The sequence below is a fragment of the Brassica rapa genome, chromosome A09 (assembly GCF_000309985.2).
Source record: "Brassica rapa cultivar Chiifu-401-42 chromosome A09, CAAS_Brap_v3.01, whole genome shotgun sequence".
In the NCBI taxonomy this organism is placed as follows: domain Eukaryota; kingdom Viridiplantae; phylum Streptophyta; class Magnoliopsida; order Brassicales; family Brassicaceae; genus Brassica; species Brassica rapa.
Genome location: NC_024803.2, coordinates 36,681,974 through 36,700,635, shown reverse-complemented (window position 1 = coordinate 36,700,635; position 18,662 = coordinate 36,681,974). Strand labels below are relative to the sequence as shown.

The 18,662-nt window shown below is 36.6% G+C and overlaps 4 protein-coding genes and 1 long non-coding RNA gene across 8 annotated transcripts; 4 read left to right on the top strand and 1 right to left on the bottom strand.

Annotated features, from left to right (window-relative positions):
- The first annotated feature begins 783 nt into the window (after positions 1-783).
- On the top strand, positions 784-4,235 carry LOC103841750 (citrate synthase 2, peroxisomal). The gene is made up of 12 exons (XM_009118311.1): positions 784-1,144; positions 1,222-1,402; positions 1,720-1,805; positions 2,126-2,230; positions 2,357-2,419; positions 2,520-2,629; positions 2,789-2,908; positions 2,987-3,136; positions 3,209-3,329; positions 3,415-3,512; positions 3,624-3,747; positions 3,895-4,235. The coding sequence occupies exons 1-12, from the start codon at positions 911-913 to the stop codon at positions 4,024-4,026; spliced, it is 1,524 nt and encodes a 507-aa protein (XP_009116559.1). The 5' UTR covers positions 784-910; the 3' UTR covers positions 4,027-4,235.
- A 2,839-nt stretch (positions 4,236-7,074) lies between these two features.
- Positions 7,075-7,558, bottom strand: LOC117128223. Its single transcript, XR_004451473.1, has 2 exons — positions 7,174-7,558; positions 7,075-7,139 (listed from the first exon to the last, which is right to left on the bottom strand). It is a non-coding gene; the product is annotated as an uncharacterized LOC117128223 (long non-coding RNA).
- A 263-nt stretch (positions 7,559-7,821) lies between these two features.
- On the top strand, positions 7,822-11,684 carry LOC103841749 (citrate synthase 2, peroxisomal-like). The gene is made up of 13 exons (XM_009118310.3): positions 7,822-8,180; positions 8,454-8,675; positions 8,759-8,939; positions 9,128-9,213; positions 9,718-9,828; positions 9,912-9,974; positions 10,086-10,195; positions 10,310-10,429; positions 10,504-10,653; positions 10,734-10,854; positions 10,928-11,025; positions 11,126-11,237; positions 11,462-11,684. The coding sequence occupies exons 2-13, from the start codon at positions 8,460-8,462 to the stop codon at positions 11,504-11,506; spliced, it is 1,413 nt and encodes a 470-aa protein (XP_009116558.1). The 5' UTR covers positions 7,822-8,180; positions 8,454-8,459; the 3' UTR covers positions 11,507-11,684.
- A 406-nt stretch (positions 11,685-12,090) lies between these two features.
- LOC103841748 (V-type proton ATPase subunit D) lies at positions 12,091-13,580 on the top strand. Its single transcript, XM_009118308.3, has 2 exons — positions 12,091-12,284; positions 12,567-13,580. The coding sequence occupies exon 2, from the start codon at positions 12,578-12,580 to the stop codon at positions 13,361-13,363; it is 786 nt and encodes a 261-aa protein (XP_009116556.1). The 5' UTR covers positions 12,091-12,284; positions 12,567-12,577; the 3' UTR covers positions 13,364-13,580.
- A 163-nt stretch (positions 13,581-13,743) lies between these two features.
- On the top strand, positions 13,744-18,636 carry LOC103841747 (E3 ubiquitin-protein ligase RDUF1). Of its 4 annotated transcripts, none has more exons than XM_009118306.3 (3): positions 13,763-17,720; positions 17,794-17,846; positions 17,952-18,636. In XM_009118306.3, the coding sequence occupies exons 1-3, from the start codon at positions 17,589-17,591 to the stop codon at positions 18,559-18,561; spliced, it is 795 nt and encodes a 264-aa protein (XP_009116554.1). In that variant the 5' UTR covers positions 13,763-17,588; the 3' UTR covers positions 18,562-18,636. The 4 variants fall into 4 exon arrangements, with proteins under 4 accessions (XP_009116553.1, XP_009116554.1, XP_033136020.1 ...); XM_033280129.1 differs by having other exon boundaries at positions 17,555-17,715; XM_009118305.3 differs by having other exon boundaries at positions 13,744-17,720; positions 17,794-18,636.
- The last annotated feature ends 26 nt before the right edge of the window (positions 18,637-18,662 follow it).

The window sequence follows — 18,662 nt, the reverse complement described above, 5'->3', positions numbered from 1 at the left end:
TTAATTTAAGATATTGACCAATTAAATATAGGACAAATAGAATCCATTCTTGACATATCCAATGAAACATTAATTCTGGCATAAATTTATTTAATAATCTAATACACATAGATTTTTGTAGATTATTTTCTAGTTCAGTGGTTTGATTACAGATTTATTCATGATTCTACTCAAAAAAAAGTGTAAAATATAGTTTCAGACTATTTTTCATAGTTTGTTGTTTGGTGTCTCCTGACTGTTTTAAAAAAGATCTCATTAACATCTATATATGAAAAGTTTTTTTCAAAAAAAAAAAAACATCTATATATGAAAAGTTGAAAATGTTCATAATCGTCAGCTCCGGTCTTGAGGGGAAAGCTTAGAATCACGTAGAAATCTACTACCGTTTTGAACAACTAGTCCAGTCGTCCCACAAGTGACTTGCATAAGCAGAGGGCACATCGAACTAATAGGCCGACTAATTGACTTAAGCATATGATTTTTCTTTTGCTTTAAGCCCAATAAGGTGGCCCATTATTGAATAAGATATTTAGCAAACCGAGGAAGCTGATCGACATCTACGCGATTCACATAGCGTCTGAAACCATTCGCTAACGTAACAGCACACGTGTCCCTCTAATAAAGCGAGTAGTCTTCCCGCGCTAAAGTGATGTAGCGAACGAAAGCGTAAAAGTCACCAAGGATAATACTGACAGATAAGCCTCTGTAGACTTTGAATTATATCCGTCGATCCAAAGCTGAGCCATCTCATCACCGTTGGATCTTCGGATAACCCGGATCCGTATTTGAATAGTGTGTACCCGCACGAAACTCGAAACTCGAATTACTTACCAAAGATTGTTTCTTCTTCTTCTTCTTCTTCTTCGCTTCTATTTTTCGAATTCTTATTTTTCTATTTCTTTTCTGAAAAATGGAGATTTCTGAGAGGGTGAAAGCTCGATTAGCCGTTCTCACTGCGCACATAGCGGTATCCGATCCCGTCGGATCGAGCCAGGTGTTACCGGCGGGGGAGATCGAGCGATGGTGCACATCGAGCGCTGGATCCCTAAAAGGAAGCTTGACGATCGTGGATGAGCGTACGGGGAAGAAGTATCAGGTCCCAGTCTCGGAGGATGGTACCGTTAGATCCGTTGATCTCAAGAAGGTATTGTAATCTCTGAAGCGAATTGTAAAAAAAAATCGAAAATCTGAAATTTGACGATGCGTGTTTGGTGGTGGCAGATAACGACGGGGAAGGATGACAAGGGGCTTAAGTTATATGATCCTGGTTACTTGAACACGGCTCCTGTTCGATCTTCGATCTCTTACATTGACGGAGATGAAGGGATCCTGCGTTACCGTGGGTACCCTATTGAAGAGTTGGCTGAGAGTAGTACTTTCATTGAGGTTTCTTATCTCCTTAGTAAGTCCTCTTTCATCGTTATCTTGTAGAAAGTTATCATCTTTCGGGGAATTGAAATGGATAGAAAGTTATCACCATCATCTGATAGATTGCTGCAAGTTGAGCAAATGTTTGATCATAGTCTTGCTATTGAGATGGAGATGAAGTTTCATCTGATAGAAAGTTATCATCTTTTGTTGGATTGAAATGGCAGATTTAAGTTTTATTGGATAGAAAGTTATCACCTTTTGTGGGTTGGTCTTGAAAATTTTAGTGTCCCTTAGTGTTCTAGTTTGTGGATTTGAATTAATAAACTTTTTTTTTGTTTTCTGTGGCAGTGTATGGGAATCTACCTTCTCAGAGTCAGCTAGCTGATTGGGAGTTTACAATTTCTCAGCATTCAGCTGTGCCGCAAGGAGTATTGGTATATTTTTCTACTCCTTTCCTCATATGTATTTTCCCAACCTTGTGTTCAAGATTTTGAAACGATTCTTTCCACTAGTATAAGTTGTTCGTCTTTCCTGCAAACCATGCTTATCTATCTGGCCCATGTAGGATGACTGGATCTCTTTCACCTTAACCATTTAGCCACATGAGACTATTATTTGAAGTAATATTTGTATGGTTGTAAAGGGTCTTCTATTCTGTTTGGAACTATTTAGTATTTGGATATTTGATGAGTATTGGCACTAGTTAAATAATAGTGTGATTTGGACCTGAGATTATTTCTGATTTTTTTCCCAGGAAATCATACAGTCCATGCCTCATGATGCACACCCAATGGGTGTTCTCGTGAGTGCAATGAGTGCACTTTCCATCTTCCATCCTGATGCCAATCCTGCTCTCAGTGTGCGTTCTATAATCATGCTTTCTTTGTGTACTGTTTAAGTGTCTTTTTCTGGAAAATTCCATGCCCATTCACCGGACTCCATTTGTTATTGTTCTTGATTTTAACCTGATTCTGAGTGGGTGCAGGGCCAAGATATTTACAAGTCGAAACAAGTTCGTGATAAACAGATTGTTCGTATTCTTGGAAAGGTATTTTTGTGTCTGTTGATTCGCTACCTTATTGTTTAACCAACTTTCATTATAAAAAAAGTTTTGTACATGTATATCATGTTATATAACGTGTTTGCAGGCTCCAACTATTGCAGCGGCTGCTTATTTGAGGATGGCAGGCAGGCCTCCTGTTCTCCCTTCTGGCAACCTTTCTTATGCAGAGAATTTCCTCTATATGCTGGATTCAATGTACGCTACCATCTATCGTCCCTATTCATTTTAGCTAGACACTTGACTTTGTAGAGGGTAGTTATAAGTTTGCGCACTGGTTTTAGTAAGTTTGCATCCGTTTCTAGCTTCGAATGTGTCTGTAACAGGATATATTCTTTCATCTTCCATCGATTACAGGGGCAATAGGTCTTACAAGCCTAATCCTCGTCTGGCTCGAGTGCTTGACATCCTCTTCATACTGCATGCCGAACATGAAATGAATTGCTCCACTGCTGCTGCTCGTCATCTTGCCTCTAGGTACTTGCCACTGCTTATCGATTCATTAAGTAAGTCTGCTCTGAGGTGTGTGTTAAATCAGTTTTGTGTGTTCTGCAGTGGTGTTGATGTGTACACCGCTGTTGCTGGAGCTGTTGGAGCTCTATATGGTCCACTTCATGGTGGTGCCAACGAGGCTGTCCTTAAGATGTTAGCTGAGATTGGGAGTGTTGAAAATATTCCAGAGTTCATAGAAGGCGTGAAGAACAGGTAAATTCATACTTAGAAAAACTAAAGCACCAATCGTGCCTAATGTTAAATTCCCTTTTTCATATTTTTCAGAAAGAGGAAGATGTCAGGTTTTGGACATCGTGTTTACAAAAACTACGACCCGAGAGCAAAAGTCATCAAGAAACTGGCGGATGAAGTGTTCTCCATTGTTGGAAGGGATCCTCTTATCGAGGTACTTTAGATCCTTATGCTCTAATTTATTTTTGTATTTTATAACGGATGTGGTTTGAGAAAGTTTTGATGTATGATATCTTCAGGTAGCAGTTGCTCTAGAGAAGGCAGCACTCTCTGATGAATATTTTGTGAAGAGAAAGCTTTACCCAAATGTTGATTTTTACTCTGGATTAATCTATAGGTAAGACATTGCTGACTCGTCTTGAACAAAAAAAAATCATTTGATATAAGCTAATATAACCATTATGTTGAATCTCGTGTGTTTGGTAATTGAATTTGGCAACAAAAACAGGGCAATGGGATTCCCACCAGAGTTCTTCACAGTCCTATTTGCAGTCCCGCGTATGGCTGGATACTTGTCACACTGGCGTGAGTCTTTAGATGATCCTGACACTAAGATCATGAGACCCCAACAGGTAAGTACATCATACATACATTCTTTGATAGATCAATGACTTAGAAAAGGGTTTTGGCTGATGGGTTATACATGATGCATACACTCTGATAGATCAATGACATGTTTCTTTTTTGGCTCTCATCATGGGTAAATTGTATTCGTGTAGGCCTACACTGGGGTATGGCTAAGGCATTACGAGCCGGTGAGACAAAGAACGTTGTCAAGTGATTCAGACAAGATGGGACAAGTTTCCATTTCGAATGCATCAAGAAGGCGTTTATCTGGATCTGCACTTTAAGTCTCAAACTCTACTACATACGAATAAAAGACAGAAGACACCTCTGGGTAAACAAGAGGGTCTTCCCAACATTCTTTGTTGTTCTCTCTCTCTTACAAACTCAATAATCCAATTCATAGTCTACTGCATTATTTGTCTGTTATTCTGTATTTGATGATTTTAAACATATTTTCATACTTCCATCTAATAATAATGCCTTTACAGTGAAAGACATACGTGTTCATGAATTTTTCAAACACCCATTACATTCAACAACAGCTTCTACAGCTTGCCTTGGTTTTGTTCTTCCTCCTACTCCCAATCTGTCTAAACCCTGTTGACTTAACTGAGCCATCTGTGCTTGGCTTGGATCCTAATCCATTCTCTTCTTCCGTTATATTGCTCTCTTTGGACTCATACAGGTTGCTTCCTCTTCCTCCCATTCCCTGCCACTTCTTCGTTACTTGTTACTGAACCATTTGTATCATCATCCTTCTCTATGATCTCTTCTCCTCCTTTGGTTTCATCTTTCACCGCCTTCTCTGGTCTCCCTCTTAAGCTGGAATCTTTTCTTCCTCAATGTCAGTAAGAGTTATTCTAAGAAATAAAATCTTGTTTTTTCATCAGTCAAGCATGTGGATGTCCTATATGCAGCTGAAGCCTTGAATATTACTGATCTGGTTGAACAAGAGTGGATCATGGACACAGGTTGTTCAGAGGTAGTGATTAGTCTGCTAGTTTCTTTGATCTTAGTCGGTGTTAGTTATTCCTTTTTTTCGACAGATAGCTAGTCTGTTTGGTTCTGTTCTCGAAGAACGCCAGTCTCTCGACTCTCAGGAACGCCTCTTACTAGGGGATTCTGTGAAGGGTACAACCTTTCTTCCTTGGCCTGCTTGCTTTAGGAGAATTCTCTACACTAAACAGATAACAAGGTTCTCCTAATTAGCCAGATTATGTCGGAGAGAGGTGCTAAAGGACCTAACTTGATCCTAGGTAGAGTATTTAAAAAGAAACTATATCTTATACAATTTTACTCGGACTCATCTATATCTTACACAACTACAGCTTTACCCAAATGTTGATTTCTACTCGGGACTCATCTATAGGTAAAGACATTGTTGACTCTTCTTGGAAAAAAAAACCTTGGTGTAAGCTGTGACCATTAAGTTCTGTACCTTAATCTCATGTGTTAGGTAATCGAATTGGTTGACAAAAATACAGGGCAATGGATTCCCACCTGGAAGGGATCCTCTGTTCGAGGTACTTTAGATTCTTGTGCTCACATGCTTGATGGTTTGTTGAATTAATGATGAAAGTGGTATATGATGCATGATGTTATTAACCAGGTAGCAGTTGCTCTAGAGAAGGCCGCACTCTCCGATGATTATTTTGTTACGACTTAAGAGAAGGCTTTACCCAAATCATGTTGATTTCTAATGTGGATTAGTCTATAGGTAAGACATGGATGAGCCATCTGACAGATTCTTGATAATGAGTTGTTGTAACCATTACCTGAAAATTAAAATGGACAAAAACACAGGGCAATGGGAGTCCCACCTCAATTCACCGCGTTCGTGCCTATGGCTGGTTACTTGGCACATTGGCGTGAGTCGTTAGATGATCCTGACAATAAGATCATGAGACCCCAACAGGTAAAATAATACACTCTTTAATAGATCGATCAATGACTTTAAAAAGGTTATTTGGTTCATGGGTAATATACAAATTACAGATGCACTCTTTGATAGATCAGTGACTTAAAAAGAGGGTTATACCTTTTTGGCTCATGAGTAATAAATGCATTATGCATAGATACATGCGTATTTTTTATAGTTCAAAGATGTTTCTTTTGCTCATGGCTCATTGTATGGTGTAGCTGCACAGGTTTATACTGGAGTGTGCCTAAGGCATTATGAGCCAATGAAAGAAAGAAGAATTTTTTACTCTCAGAGACACTTTACCACTTTGGAATTTCATTCCAAGACACTTTTAACATGTGACATACTTTTAAGCAAGTGAAAGTCATATATACCCTCTTCCCATAAAAAACGTGAACAAACCAAACCATCATATTGGTTCTATCGATACTGGTTTAATTTCTGTACCAAACCCATTTTTATCAATTCTCTACCCTAATTTCAAATCTAAAATTCACAGCCTCTCCCGAAGTTCCTCTTGCGGTGATTTTCAAAAACCCTAGATCTCCTTTCACAAATCGTTCTTCACACCCGCTCTTTCGCTGAATTTGAGTTCACCTTTAGAACACGCCGCATATCGCAGACTTCCGAATCACACCGTCGCTGTCATCATTTTGTTCTTCGAGTTCAAGACATGCAAGGTTTGTCTTGTTGTGGTCAGATTGGCTTTAGTATCGAGTTTCAAAACGCATCTGGGACATGAGATTATGCAGAGCTTTCCACGGTGGGTAAGCGTTTCGATATGGCCAGATTCGGTAAAAAAACGGGTTTTAAAATGTTTTTCAGATTTAGTGCTTAAAATCAAATGTAACTGAATAGATCAATCAATTTAACTCAAAACAATATGAAAAACGTGATATTTTGATGTATTGTGACAATATTCTATGGTCGTCCATGAAAGTATTGCAGGCGAAGTAAACACAATTTGGAAGAAGAAGATAACTATAGTTACGATTTTGCCATTATTATAGAAACAAAAAAAACAGCAAAAAAAAAACAAATCATTTGAACATTGGGCATGTACAGGTCTTCAAATATGCTGTTCAACTCCACAAACATGTCCTCCAGAGTCCTCCCGTTCATGCCTTTGTCGAAGGCATCAATGTACACACATCCCTTGTCCACAACTCTTCTATCCCCAATTCTCCCTGTCCACACACCTATACGAACCAACTTACACTTCCACATACTCACCATCCATAACTCATTCTTTCAAATTGCACCGTCCACAACACATTCTTTCAAATTGCACCATCCACTACACATTGTCCATGATACCGTGTCCACTTAATTTAGTTTTAAATTTTATAAAAACTAATATATGAATGAGTTCAAATTGCAACGTCCACAACACATTGTCCACAATACCGTGTCCACATAATTCAATTTTAAATTTTACAAAAATTAAAATATCAAAATAAATATATACATATGGATCTCAAAACATAGAAGAAATTTTTTTATAATTTACTGTATATATTATATATCAAATTTAGTTACTATAATACGAGATAATAAAAAATAGAATCTGTTGAGGAAACTAAAAACTTTTGACAAAGATACAAAACTGATGTCGTATGCTCAGTTCCTGCATACCGACATTTAATTTCAGCCTTCGGATTGTGAGCATCCATGCGCCATCCAACGGTGAACAATAAATCATTTCTATTAATAAACATAAAACATTAATGCATTATAGGAAACAAGGACCAAACCAAACCGGTTTCCTATATTAGAATACTAAACTGCCGAAGCTCTCAATAAGGGCACTGTTGTCCAACCACGTACTACAAGACAAGGAAAAGTGTCTCAAATGTTGAATGTGCCTCTGAGTGTAAGACAAACTCAGAATGTGGTCCATACACTATACATAGATGCACATACACTTTGACAGATCAATGAGTTAAGATTTGACACATTGCATGGAGTACGTTAGCTCCCAACCAAGTCATTTGCTTCAGATTTTCTTGAGTGAGTTTATGTTTTATTCCCTAGAGTGGATATACATAAATAATAACATAGATTCTACATATCTATGTAGATACAACAAACCAATCGCTCGTTCAACAAACTTTTAAAAATTGCGGTGACCGTGACGACATACTTTTAATAAATTGCGCCTCCAGCCCTAAAGGAATATCTTACTCGTGTTGATATAAAAGTAAAACATTTGAATTACTTCTAGAGATTGTATTTTACACATTGCTTGGGAGAAAGTTAACCGCAAAGCTAGACCCTTACGAAATTGACTGAATATTATATTCCTAGAGTGGAATATGTAATGCAGATTCTATGTATCCAAGCGATACAACAATATACAAATCTCTCACGCAATATCATATGACATACTATTTTTGTACTCAACCATTTGGAAACATACACCACAAAACTTTCATAGATTTTCACCCCTGAAATTATTGATATAGTATTTCTTAAGATATAATGTTATAATTTCCCTAAGTTCTCTTATCACATTGTGTTTTCAGTAAATATTTCCATATTTACATGAAGTAAACAATCGCGATAAGTAAAAATGGCGGTAACTCAACGGTAACAGATTTTAAAATAACTAAAGACCAGGAGAGTAGACTGCATTAGATTCACGCTAACCTAGTGGCACGGCAACACATGTTCCAATAAGACACAAGTGCGAGTATAAAAAGGTTATAATATTAACCGAAATGAGATTTAATGATTCACTTGGTTTCTTCTTGGCTTCCTTTCTTTTGATTTTGAACACTGATTTTCTAGGTGAAAATGGAGAGGGTAAACGCTAGATTAGCCGTTCTCTCTGCGCACTTGGAGATGTCTGATCCCATGCCGGCGGCGATAAAGCCATGGTGCACATCAAGTGCTGGTGCACCGCATGGATCCCTAATGGGAAACTTGACGATCGTTGATGAGCGTACGGGGAAGAAGTATCAGGTCCCAGTCTCTGAGGATGGTACCGTTAAATCCATTGATCTCAAGAAGGTATATTTAACGAGTTTGTAATACGACAAGCGTGCAGTTGATCTAAGTTAGCTTAAAGATGTATTTACGTGTTTGATCTGCAGATAACGACGGGGAAAGATGACAAGGGACTTAAATTATACGATCCAGGTTACTTTAACACGGCTCCTGTTCGATCTTCCATTTCTTACATCGACGGAGATGAAGGCATCCTACGTTATCGTGGATACCCAATTGAAGAGTTGGCTGAGAATTGTACTTTTCTTGAGGTTGCTTACCTCCTCAGTAAGTCTTCTTCCATCATCATCATGTCATGCAGCTTCTTGCATGTAGTTTATTTCCTTTTGAGACAGCAAACGTTTGTTTATAATATTGTTATTCAAACGGAGATGAAGTTTTTATCATCTTTTGTGAGTTTTTAATGTTCTCTACTTTATAGGTTACTACTACCTTGTTTTTTTTCTCTCTTTCAGTTTATGGGAACCTGCCTTCACAACGCCAGCTAGCTGATTTGGAGTTTGAGGTTTCTCAGCATTCAGCTGTTCCACAAGGGCTTCTAGTGAGTTTCATACTAGCTTCCCCTCAAAAAATCTAAAACCATTTCTTTTCAAGTATTAAGCATGGTCAGTTTTGGGATAGCCGAATAAATCATTCACTTTTGACCCCACATTTTAAGAAACTGTTATGTACATAAATCCATGACCCGTAAACTATTAAAAATTTAAAATTAAAATTAGCCAAAAAATGTTGATGACCCCTAAATCATAGATGTAGCCTTGAGTATAAGTTGGTTTGTCTTGATTGTAAACCATGATAAGGTCCATCAAGATTACTGAATTATGTCTATCTTACCATTGTTAATATGATCACGTGTATATGATTATAATGGTTACTGACCATTTTACTCTGTAACACTTAATATAGAGAAGCTGACATCTATTGTATTCTATTTGGAAACGTGGAGGCATGTGTATATATATCTGATTAATATGGTATAATAACCTTACGTAGTAATAGATTCTTGATGACGATTTTAATAGATTGTTTATGAATGTTTCCCCAGGATATTATCCAGTCCATGCCTCAAGATGCACATCCATCGGGTGCTTTTGTCAGTGCAGCTGCAATGAGTGCACTTTCCCTCTTTTATCCTGATGCAAATCCTTCTCATATGGCAAGTTTCATAAACCTGTTTTTTTAAACGTGTACTCTACGCTAACTCGCTTTGCTCCATTTTTCTGTGCCCTTGATGTGCAGGGCCAATATATTTACAAGTCAAAACAAGTTCGTGATAAACAGATTTTTCGTATTCTTGGACAGGTGTTGTTGTTTACTATTGATTTTGTGCCTTAAATGCATGTTTTTTTCTTTTTGAAACACCATAAATGCATGTATATGTGTATGTTAAAATTAATATAATGTGTCATATAGGCACCTACGATTGCAGCAAATGCTTTTCTGAGGACGTCAGGCAAGCCTCCTGTTCTTCCTTCGAACAACTTTTCTTATGCAGAGAACGTACTCTATATGCTGGATTCAATGTACGTTACTCTCTGTCACCCCACTGTAAAATTTATGCTTTAGTCAGTTTAGTTTCTAGCTTAAAACATGTCCGTAACGGGATATATATTCCTCTCATCTTCCATTGATTCCAGGGGAAATAAGTCTTACAAACCTAATCCCCGGCTAGCTCGAGTGTTGGACATCATCTTCATACTGCATGCTGAACATGAAATGAACTGCTCTACTGCTGCTGCCCGGCATCTTGCTTCGAGGTACTGATTATATAACTCTGGTTAGAGTTTTTTTATTATTAAGTCTGCTACAAAAAAACTGTGTTTTTGAATAGTGGTGTTGATGTGTACGCTGCTATTTCCGGAGCTGTTGGAGCCCTTTATGGTCCACTTCATGGTGGTGCAACTGATGCTGTGTCTAAGATGTTATCAGAGATTGGAACTGTTGAAAACATTCCAGACTTCATCCAATGCGTGAAGAACAAGTAACCTAATACACTAAAACTAAAAGTATCTTGATTACGATGAGACATTTATTACATTGGTGTTAACTTCTTTCTCCCAGGAAGAGGAGGTTGTCAGGTTTTGGACACCGTGTTTATAAAACCTACGACCCTCGAGCAAAAGTGGTTAGAAAACTGGCGTATGAAGTGTTCTCCATTGTTGGAAAGGATCCTCTGATTGAGGTACTTTAGATCCTCTCTTGCTTGATGGTTAGTTGAATGTGGTTTAAAAGATTTGATGTTTGATGTTAACCAGGTAGCAGCTGCTCTAGAGAAGGCGGCACTCTCTGATGAATATTTTGTTAAGAGGAAGCTTTACCCAAATGTTGATTTCTACTCTGGATTAGTCTATAGGTTTGAGTCATCTAACATATTATTGCTAATGAGTTGTTGTAACCATTAAGATCTTCGCATGACACTTTTGTGATGGTAATTGAAATGGACAAAAACACAGGGCAATGGGAATCCCACCACAATTCATTGCAGTCCCACGTATGGCTGGATACTTGGCACACTGGCTTGAGTCGTTAGATGATCCTGACACTAAGATCATGAGACCCCAACAGGTTAAAAAGAATACACTCTTTGATAGATCAATGACTTTAAGGGTTATTTGGCTCATGGGTAATACATTATACATACTTATAGATGGACTTTTTGATTGGTCAATGACTAAAATGGTTCTCTTTGTGGCTCATGAGTAATACATTCCATTATGCATAGATACAAACACTTCTTTGTTTGATCAAAACATTTTATTAGGCTCATCGCTCATTATGTGGCTGCACAGGTCTATACTGGAGTGTGGCTAAGGCATTACGCTCCAGTGAAGTGATTTGGATTCTGATCAGATTGTTCCTTGAAATGGGAAATAGACCAGACAAAGAACTTTCATATATGTTGTATTATGTATTTGTACATGTTCTGTAATACATAAAACAGATTATGATGCCGTGAATATATTTATATATTTTGCAAAATGAAATAAAAATATATTAACATATTATAAGTGAAATATATAAGTTGTGAATGTAATAAAAAAATTTATTGTACTATAGAAAGTCCCAATAATATGATGTTTAACAACAACATTCCTGTATCATGAAAGTTGAAAAAAAAAAAATATAATTCTTGTTAATGTATTTAGTTTTTTATAAACTAAAAAATGTAAACAACACATTGAATTGGAGAAAGTGAACCCCGAATTATATGTAAGAAAAAAATTGAATATTATGTTTCTAGAGTGAATTACATAATGTTGGTTCTAATCCATAATTTTTTTTTAATCATGGGAGAAAATATAAAATGCTTACCTAAACGTGGAATAAGAAGATGGGACCCACAACGGGTCCAGATTCAGACACGAAAGCAGGCCCCACCCAATAAGCGATGAGCTGTATATTTATTTTGTCTTGTTATCGCAAAAATAAGCCCTTCATGTTTACAGTTAATTACACAACAGCCCCTTTCTTTCCTCCATGATCGACGACAAGGTCGAATACGATCGCTATTTCTCAATCTCTCTCTCTCTCTCTCTCCGTCTTCATTCAATCTATCTCAGTGATTTACTTGCAAGAGAAGTCGCCTCTTAATCTCTCTCGAGAGAGGCTCAGGTACATCATCGTGAATCTTATACTCTTCCTCATTGATCAATCTGTTACGATTCGTGTGGTTCGGATTAGAAAAGTTATCTCCTTTCGTAGTTTTTGATTCAATCTGATTCGGATCTCTGTATGTGATCATTCACCAGACTTTTCTAGATTTAAAGATTTTATCTTTATTTCCAATGATTCAAGTATTGCTTCAATTGTTGTCGTTTTCTTGTCCTAATCTAGACAAGTCTTTGTGTTACTGTCGGAAAAAATAATAATCCAATCTCCTTTCATTTGCACTAGTTTGTTTCACCATGGCCGGCCAAAACGCGCGTTTGAATGTGGTCCCCACTGTTACAATGCTGGGCGTGATGAAAGCTCGTCTCGTTGGAGCCACAAGAGGCCACGCGCTCCTCAAGAAGAAGAGCGACGCTCTAACCGTTCAGTTCAGAGCCCTTCTCAAGAAAATCGTTACAGCCAAAGAATCAATGGGAGACATGATGAAGACTTCCTCTTTCGCTCTCACCGAAGTCAAGTACGTCGCCGGCGAAAACGTCAAGCACGTCGTCCTCGAGAACGTCAAAGAAGCAACGCTCAAAGTCCGGTCAAGACAAGAGAACATCGCCGGCGTGAAGCTTCCCAAGTTCGATCATTTCTCCGAAGGCGAGACCAAGAACGACTTAACCGGTTTAGCTAGAGGTGGACAGCAGGTCCAAGCTTGCCGTGTGGCTTACGTGAAAGCCATTGAGGTTCTTGTTGAGCTCGCTTCTCTCCAGACTTCGTTCTTGACGCTTGATGAAGCGATCAAGACGACTAATCGGAGGGTTAATGCGTTGGAGAATGTGGTGAAACCGAAGATTGAGAATACGATCAGTTACATCAAGGGAGAGCTTGATGAGCTCGAGAGGGAAGATTTCTTCAGGCTGAAGAAGATTCAGGGGTACAAGAGGAGGGAAGTTGAGAGACAAGCGGCTAACGCTAAGGCCTTTGCTGAGGAGATGGTTCTTGAAGGGATCTCTATGCAGAGAGGGATTTCGATTAACGCTGCTCGTGATTTGCTTGCTGGTGGTGCAGAGAAGGATGCAGACATTATCTTCTGAGGTGTGTGTGTGGGGGCTCTCTATTTATCTTTTTGTGATTGCTTTGTTTATTAATCTCTTCATCAGAGTTTATGTTTCTTCAAAATAAAATGGATTTGATGTATAGATGAAAGATTGTGTCATCTTGAGTTGTGCTTTGCTATGATTTTTCTGAAGATATTTGTGATTGTTACTCTTATATGCTTACCTTTTAAAAAACAAATAAGCCTTGATGATAGACATTGATGTTGACAAGTAGTGCCTTGTTCCTGGTTTGGCATTGGCTTGCGGGTTCGGTTAATTTGGGTTTTCCGGGTCTGTAAGTTCGGACTTCGGTTAGTTTGATTTAAAATAATTCTACAGAAGATTTTGAAATTCAGTTAAATTTAGGTTTTAGAAGATGAAATCGTTCGGACAGGGACAATTTTGTATGACACGATTTCATCTTCTAAATACATCAACACTGCTTAATGTTCGTCTCTTCTACCCTAACATTCTAAATAGCATCAAAAGGCCTTTTTGGTGATGATAACAATATCAAAACTGAGATTATAAGGATATCATCATCATTAGTTACTAACAATATAAATACTATAAGAAAAGGCCATAATAGTGCCTCTTTAGCACTCTCAGAATGAACAGGAACAACTTTACCAACTCTCAACGGAAAAACACTGAGGTGATACTGAAACCCATCAAAGTAAAGCTTCTCCATGACAACTGAATCGACGAGCCAGCTTCCACAACTATAATCTGCGACCTGAAGATGGGCTGATCCGCAACACGAGATCTCCAAAGGAAATCACGAGGTTGCATAAGCCAATGTCTTGACTCTTGACACACAGAGAAGCACAAACAAGACACATGCTTATATACGAATGTGGATGATAGCATTCCTTATTCTTCAAGCTAGTTGCTTTAACTAATGTTACCGATACGCCTGGCAAGATTATATAGAAAATGTGCTAAAAGAAGATCCTCTTTATTTTATAGGAGAATTATATCGGATGTATCCAAAAAATTTCTTCAAGTTATGCAATTTTCTCCAAGAGAAGACAAGTTTAACTGATACAGGATATATCAGCTTTGAAGAAATGATTGCATCTTTTCTCTTAGTAGTTGGCCAAAATTCGAGGTATTGCTATACAAGATGTACTTTTAAGAGATCCAAGTTTGCTATAAATAAAAAATTTCACAAAGTTTTACGAGCTTTAAACCAAATTTCACCAAGTTTTATGGCTATGGCCGGATCTGGAACACCTCAAAAGATTAAAGAAAGTACAAAATTTTATCCTTATTTTAAGACATCATGTTTATTATTTTTTACCATGATTTAATTATTATTTTCTGTAGAGCATAACTGTTCTTCTATGTTCAGGATTGTGTCGGAGCTATCGATGGTACACATATATTTGCAATGGTACAAAAAAAAGTGCAGCTCCTTTCCGCAACAGAAAAGGTGATATATCGCGAAATGTGTTGGCTGCATGTAATTTTGATCTTGAATTCATATACGTGCTGTGGATGGAAAAGTTCAGCTCATGATTCAAAAATATTAAACGATGCTTTAACAAGGAACACTAATCGACTACCAGTTCCAGAAGGTACATATATATAAATATATATTTTAAATCGTACATATGTTTCTATATAATTAACTATTTTATTGTGTAATATCAGGAAAATTTTATCTAGTTGATTGTGGTTTTGTAAATTGCCAAAACTTTAGAGCTCTATACTGAGGTGTTCGATACCATCTACAAGAGTTTTCTGGGCAATATTCTACTCCTCAGAATGATAAAGAGTTGTTTAATCATTTTCATGCTTCCTTGAAGAATGTTATCGAAATTTTTTTTGGCATATTCAAATCTCGATTTCTAATTTTTAAATCTGCACTTCGTTTTCCTTACAAGACACAAATGGAGATCGTACTTGCGTGTGTTGGGTTACATAATTTTTTCGTAAGTTTTGTAGAACAGATAATTTTCTTAAAGAAAAAGACTCTAATGATGTAGAAGATCTTGAAGAAGTTAATAACAATGATGAAGAAATTTTTGTAACTCAGGATCAGCAAAGAGAACATACCAATCAAGTGAGAGTCACAATAGCAACAAATATGTGGAGTGATTTTATGTTATAAAAATCACCTATGATATAAGAAATGAAAAACATGTGTTTTAGTTTTTATATTTTTTATTTTACTACTAAGCTGAATTTATTGCAAATCCATTTGAATAAATAATCCACCTATTTTGATTTTGAATTATGTATCACTGATTCTGAATTTATTTGTTTGATTTTAAAAATCAATAGATTTATTAAATCCAAAGAGGATTTCTAAATCCATTAAAATACTAGAACCAATAACTCCCACTAAAGCTCTAAAGGGATGTTTAATGGAATTCAATTAATTAATGAATTCAATGGAATTTAAATTTAAAGTAAAATACTTTGCTATTGGATTGAGTATTTGTTAGATGAAATTTGAAATAAACTAAAATCATCTGTTATTCAGTTTCCATTTGATTTTATCAGTATTCACTCTTCTTGAATTTTAATAGATTTTTGTATCTAAAATAAGAGTAAAACAAATACAAGACTTTTGCCTAATATTTTGAAGAAATTCAATTGTATAAATATTTGGAGCACGAGAGATCTATTTCACATTCTCAGATTTTGATAGGGAAAGTGAGATTTTGACTGAAGAGAGAAAGAACACACTAATAAAAGTGTGCAAAAACTCCTAGGAGTTAGAATCCATGTCCAAATAATATTTATTGCCAAAATGGAGAAGTCTAAACTGATGGTGTTTTGTATTATGTTAACAAGTGATTTGATTTATTAAAGCTATGCAAAAACAAATTTAATTTTTAGAAGAATCTGAAAATTGGAGAAAGCAGCAATAGGTTGAAGATGATTCAAAACAACTTCTACTACATTTGCAAATTCCACTTCTTAACTGCCCAATAAATTAAACTAATTTAAAAATTATTTTTAAGCAAAAAAACTACTTTCTTATTTTTTTTGTTTATTTATCTTTTCTATTGTCTTCAGAATGATAAGCGTAGCCTGAAAAAAAAGTAGGAGGAGGAGTCTAAAGGGTGTTTGGTAAAGAATTTCTATGTATTATGTCTAATTTGTATTTTCTATCTTGCATCATTCTTTAGTATTATCATAGCTGCTTTTCTACACTACATTATAGACTGGTTTTTTCGTTATTTTTTGTGAATGCTTAGTAATTAGAGAAAAAGTTATGTTCGCTTTTTTTTTGAAAAAACGTTGTTTTTAATCTGTTAGACCAAATGAGCCAAAACAGTACATTTTGAATAATTGTCGGGCATGGCCTAAAACATAACTAAAGAAAATACACTCAAGAGTGGTTACAAAACAGGTAAATGATTAACATGAAAAAAGTTATTTCATACATATCAATTTACTATTGGAAAGATAAATTTTGGTTGAAAAGAACAAAGACAAACAAGTGTGATTACCAGGTTGTTATTGTTGTGGATGATTCACTAGCATGTCGGTATAAGCTGTAAATTATGCAAAACAATTAGGTGAACACTTTATTCAAGTACTTGCTGTAAATATTTTAGTCATATGATTAATAAAATAATTAAATCTATATTTACAGTTTAGTATTTGAAAGACTTAAAACTGCTTTGATTTCTGTATTTTATAATAGGAAAACGGTCATAAAAAGCCTCAACTCTCACATTTATGTCATTCAAATTGATAAAAATTTGAAAATATATTATTTTGGTTCAGAATTTTGGTTAAGATCAGTATAGTTTGGTTAAAAAGTTTTTAGTTAACCGATTACCAAACCGAACACCAAATGTTTTTTAGTTGCGAATCAAACCAAACAGTTCGGCAAATTCGGTTCGGTTTGGAGGTCTATTTTGGCATTCTCTAGTTGAATACATGGTTTAAGTTCATTGTGATATAGACATTAATACATGCATGGTCAAAGCGTCGATTTTTCTTGTATCGATTCTTCTACACCACATCCAACTTTTAAGAATTAGGTCATGATGTGTTGCATGATACTTGTTCAGGAGATAAGACATGGTCTGTCACACACTAGACATATTCGTTGCTTAACATATTAGCTTTTACGGAATCAAATATTAAGTGGTGAAAGAATAACTCAAAGCAAGAAAAAAGAATATAAACTTACATTACCATACAAAAAGCTTGTCCATATCCCTTATCTGTAATAAGCAAGGCCATTCTTTCGGCTATGGACAACTCCAGAAATGGTTATTCTCATGATCCAAATCAATCTAATAGATATGACTCCGATACAAGATCATCGGGTTGGCGAAGAAGGCCTGCTTTCTCTGTACAAAACCCTTGGTCCAGGACTGGTTCGGTCAGTAGCTTTATCTTTTCATCATATACATGTTAATGTTTTAGCCTCTTGATGTTTTGGTGTTCTCTTTCAGATAGTTAATAGGCGATTTCTCGATGATCCTCCTTCGGCTTACCCATCAACTGTGTACTTACTCGTCAATTCATTATCATCTGAACCTATTCTGCTTTTGATTTTGTTTCCAAGTCTTTGCATACTCTTCAAGAATTTGAAAACCGTTGTTCTTGACAGAGATTCAGTACCACCATTACCTCCTACTCCGCATCATGTTCCCATCCGAACCAGCAACAACGTGCGGAGGCAGCACCTAGAGGCACTAAGGCAAGCTGTACACAACCGACATGATAGTACTAGACACGAGAGCAACTCAAGATCAGCAGCAGCATCACAAGCCAAAGAAAAGGAAGATATTCTGAAATATCTAACAAAAGAGACATACAACCCTGTCCCAAAAAGCCAGCTTCTCAGAAATCTGAGCTTATACTATAAAAACAAGAACTCAGGCCTCGGAAGCTCAAGAAACCCTCAAGGTTACTCCGGGGGAGACGAGAAGAGATGCTCAGTGTGTTTAGAAGACTTCGAGCCCAAGGAAACTGTGATGCTTACTCCATGTAAACATATGTTCCATGAGGAATGTATAGTTCCGTGGTTAAAGAGCAAAGGACAGTGTCCTGTCTGTAGGTTCGTCATTATCACGCCATCAAGACGAGAATCTTCTCCAAGTATTAGCCCTGATATCGACGGAGACATGACAGTGAACGATCTTTTCACATTACAGCTAATCTCTATGGTACAAGCAATGGAGGAAACTTTCCTCTTTGGTTATCATCATCGCCATTAGAATCATAACGTTGACATCTCTATCTTTGTTGTACCTTTAACTAACTCAAATAAATAATACTCCATCTTTTAGTAAGAACAGACTTTAAAACTTAATAATAA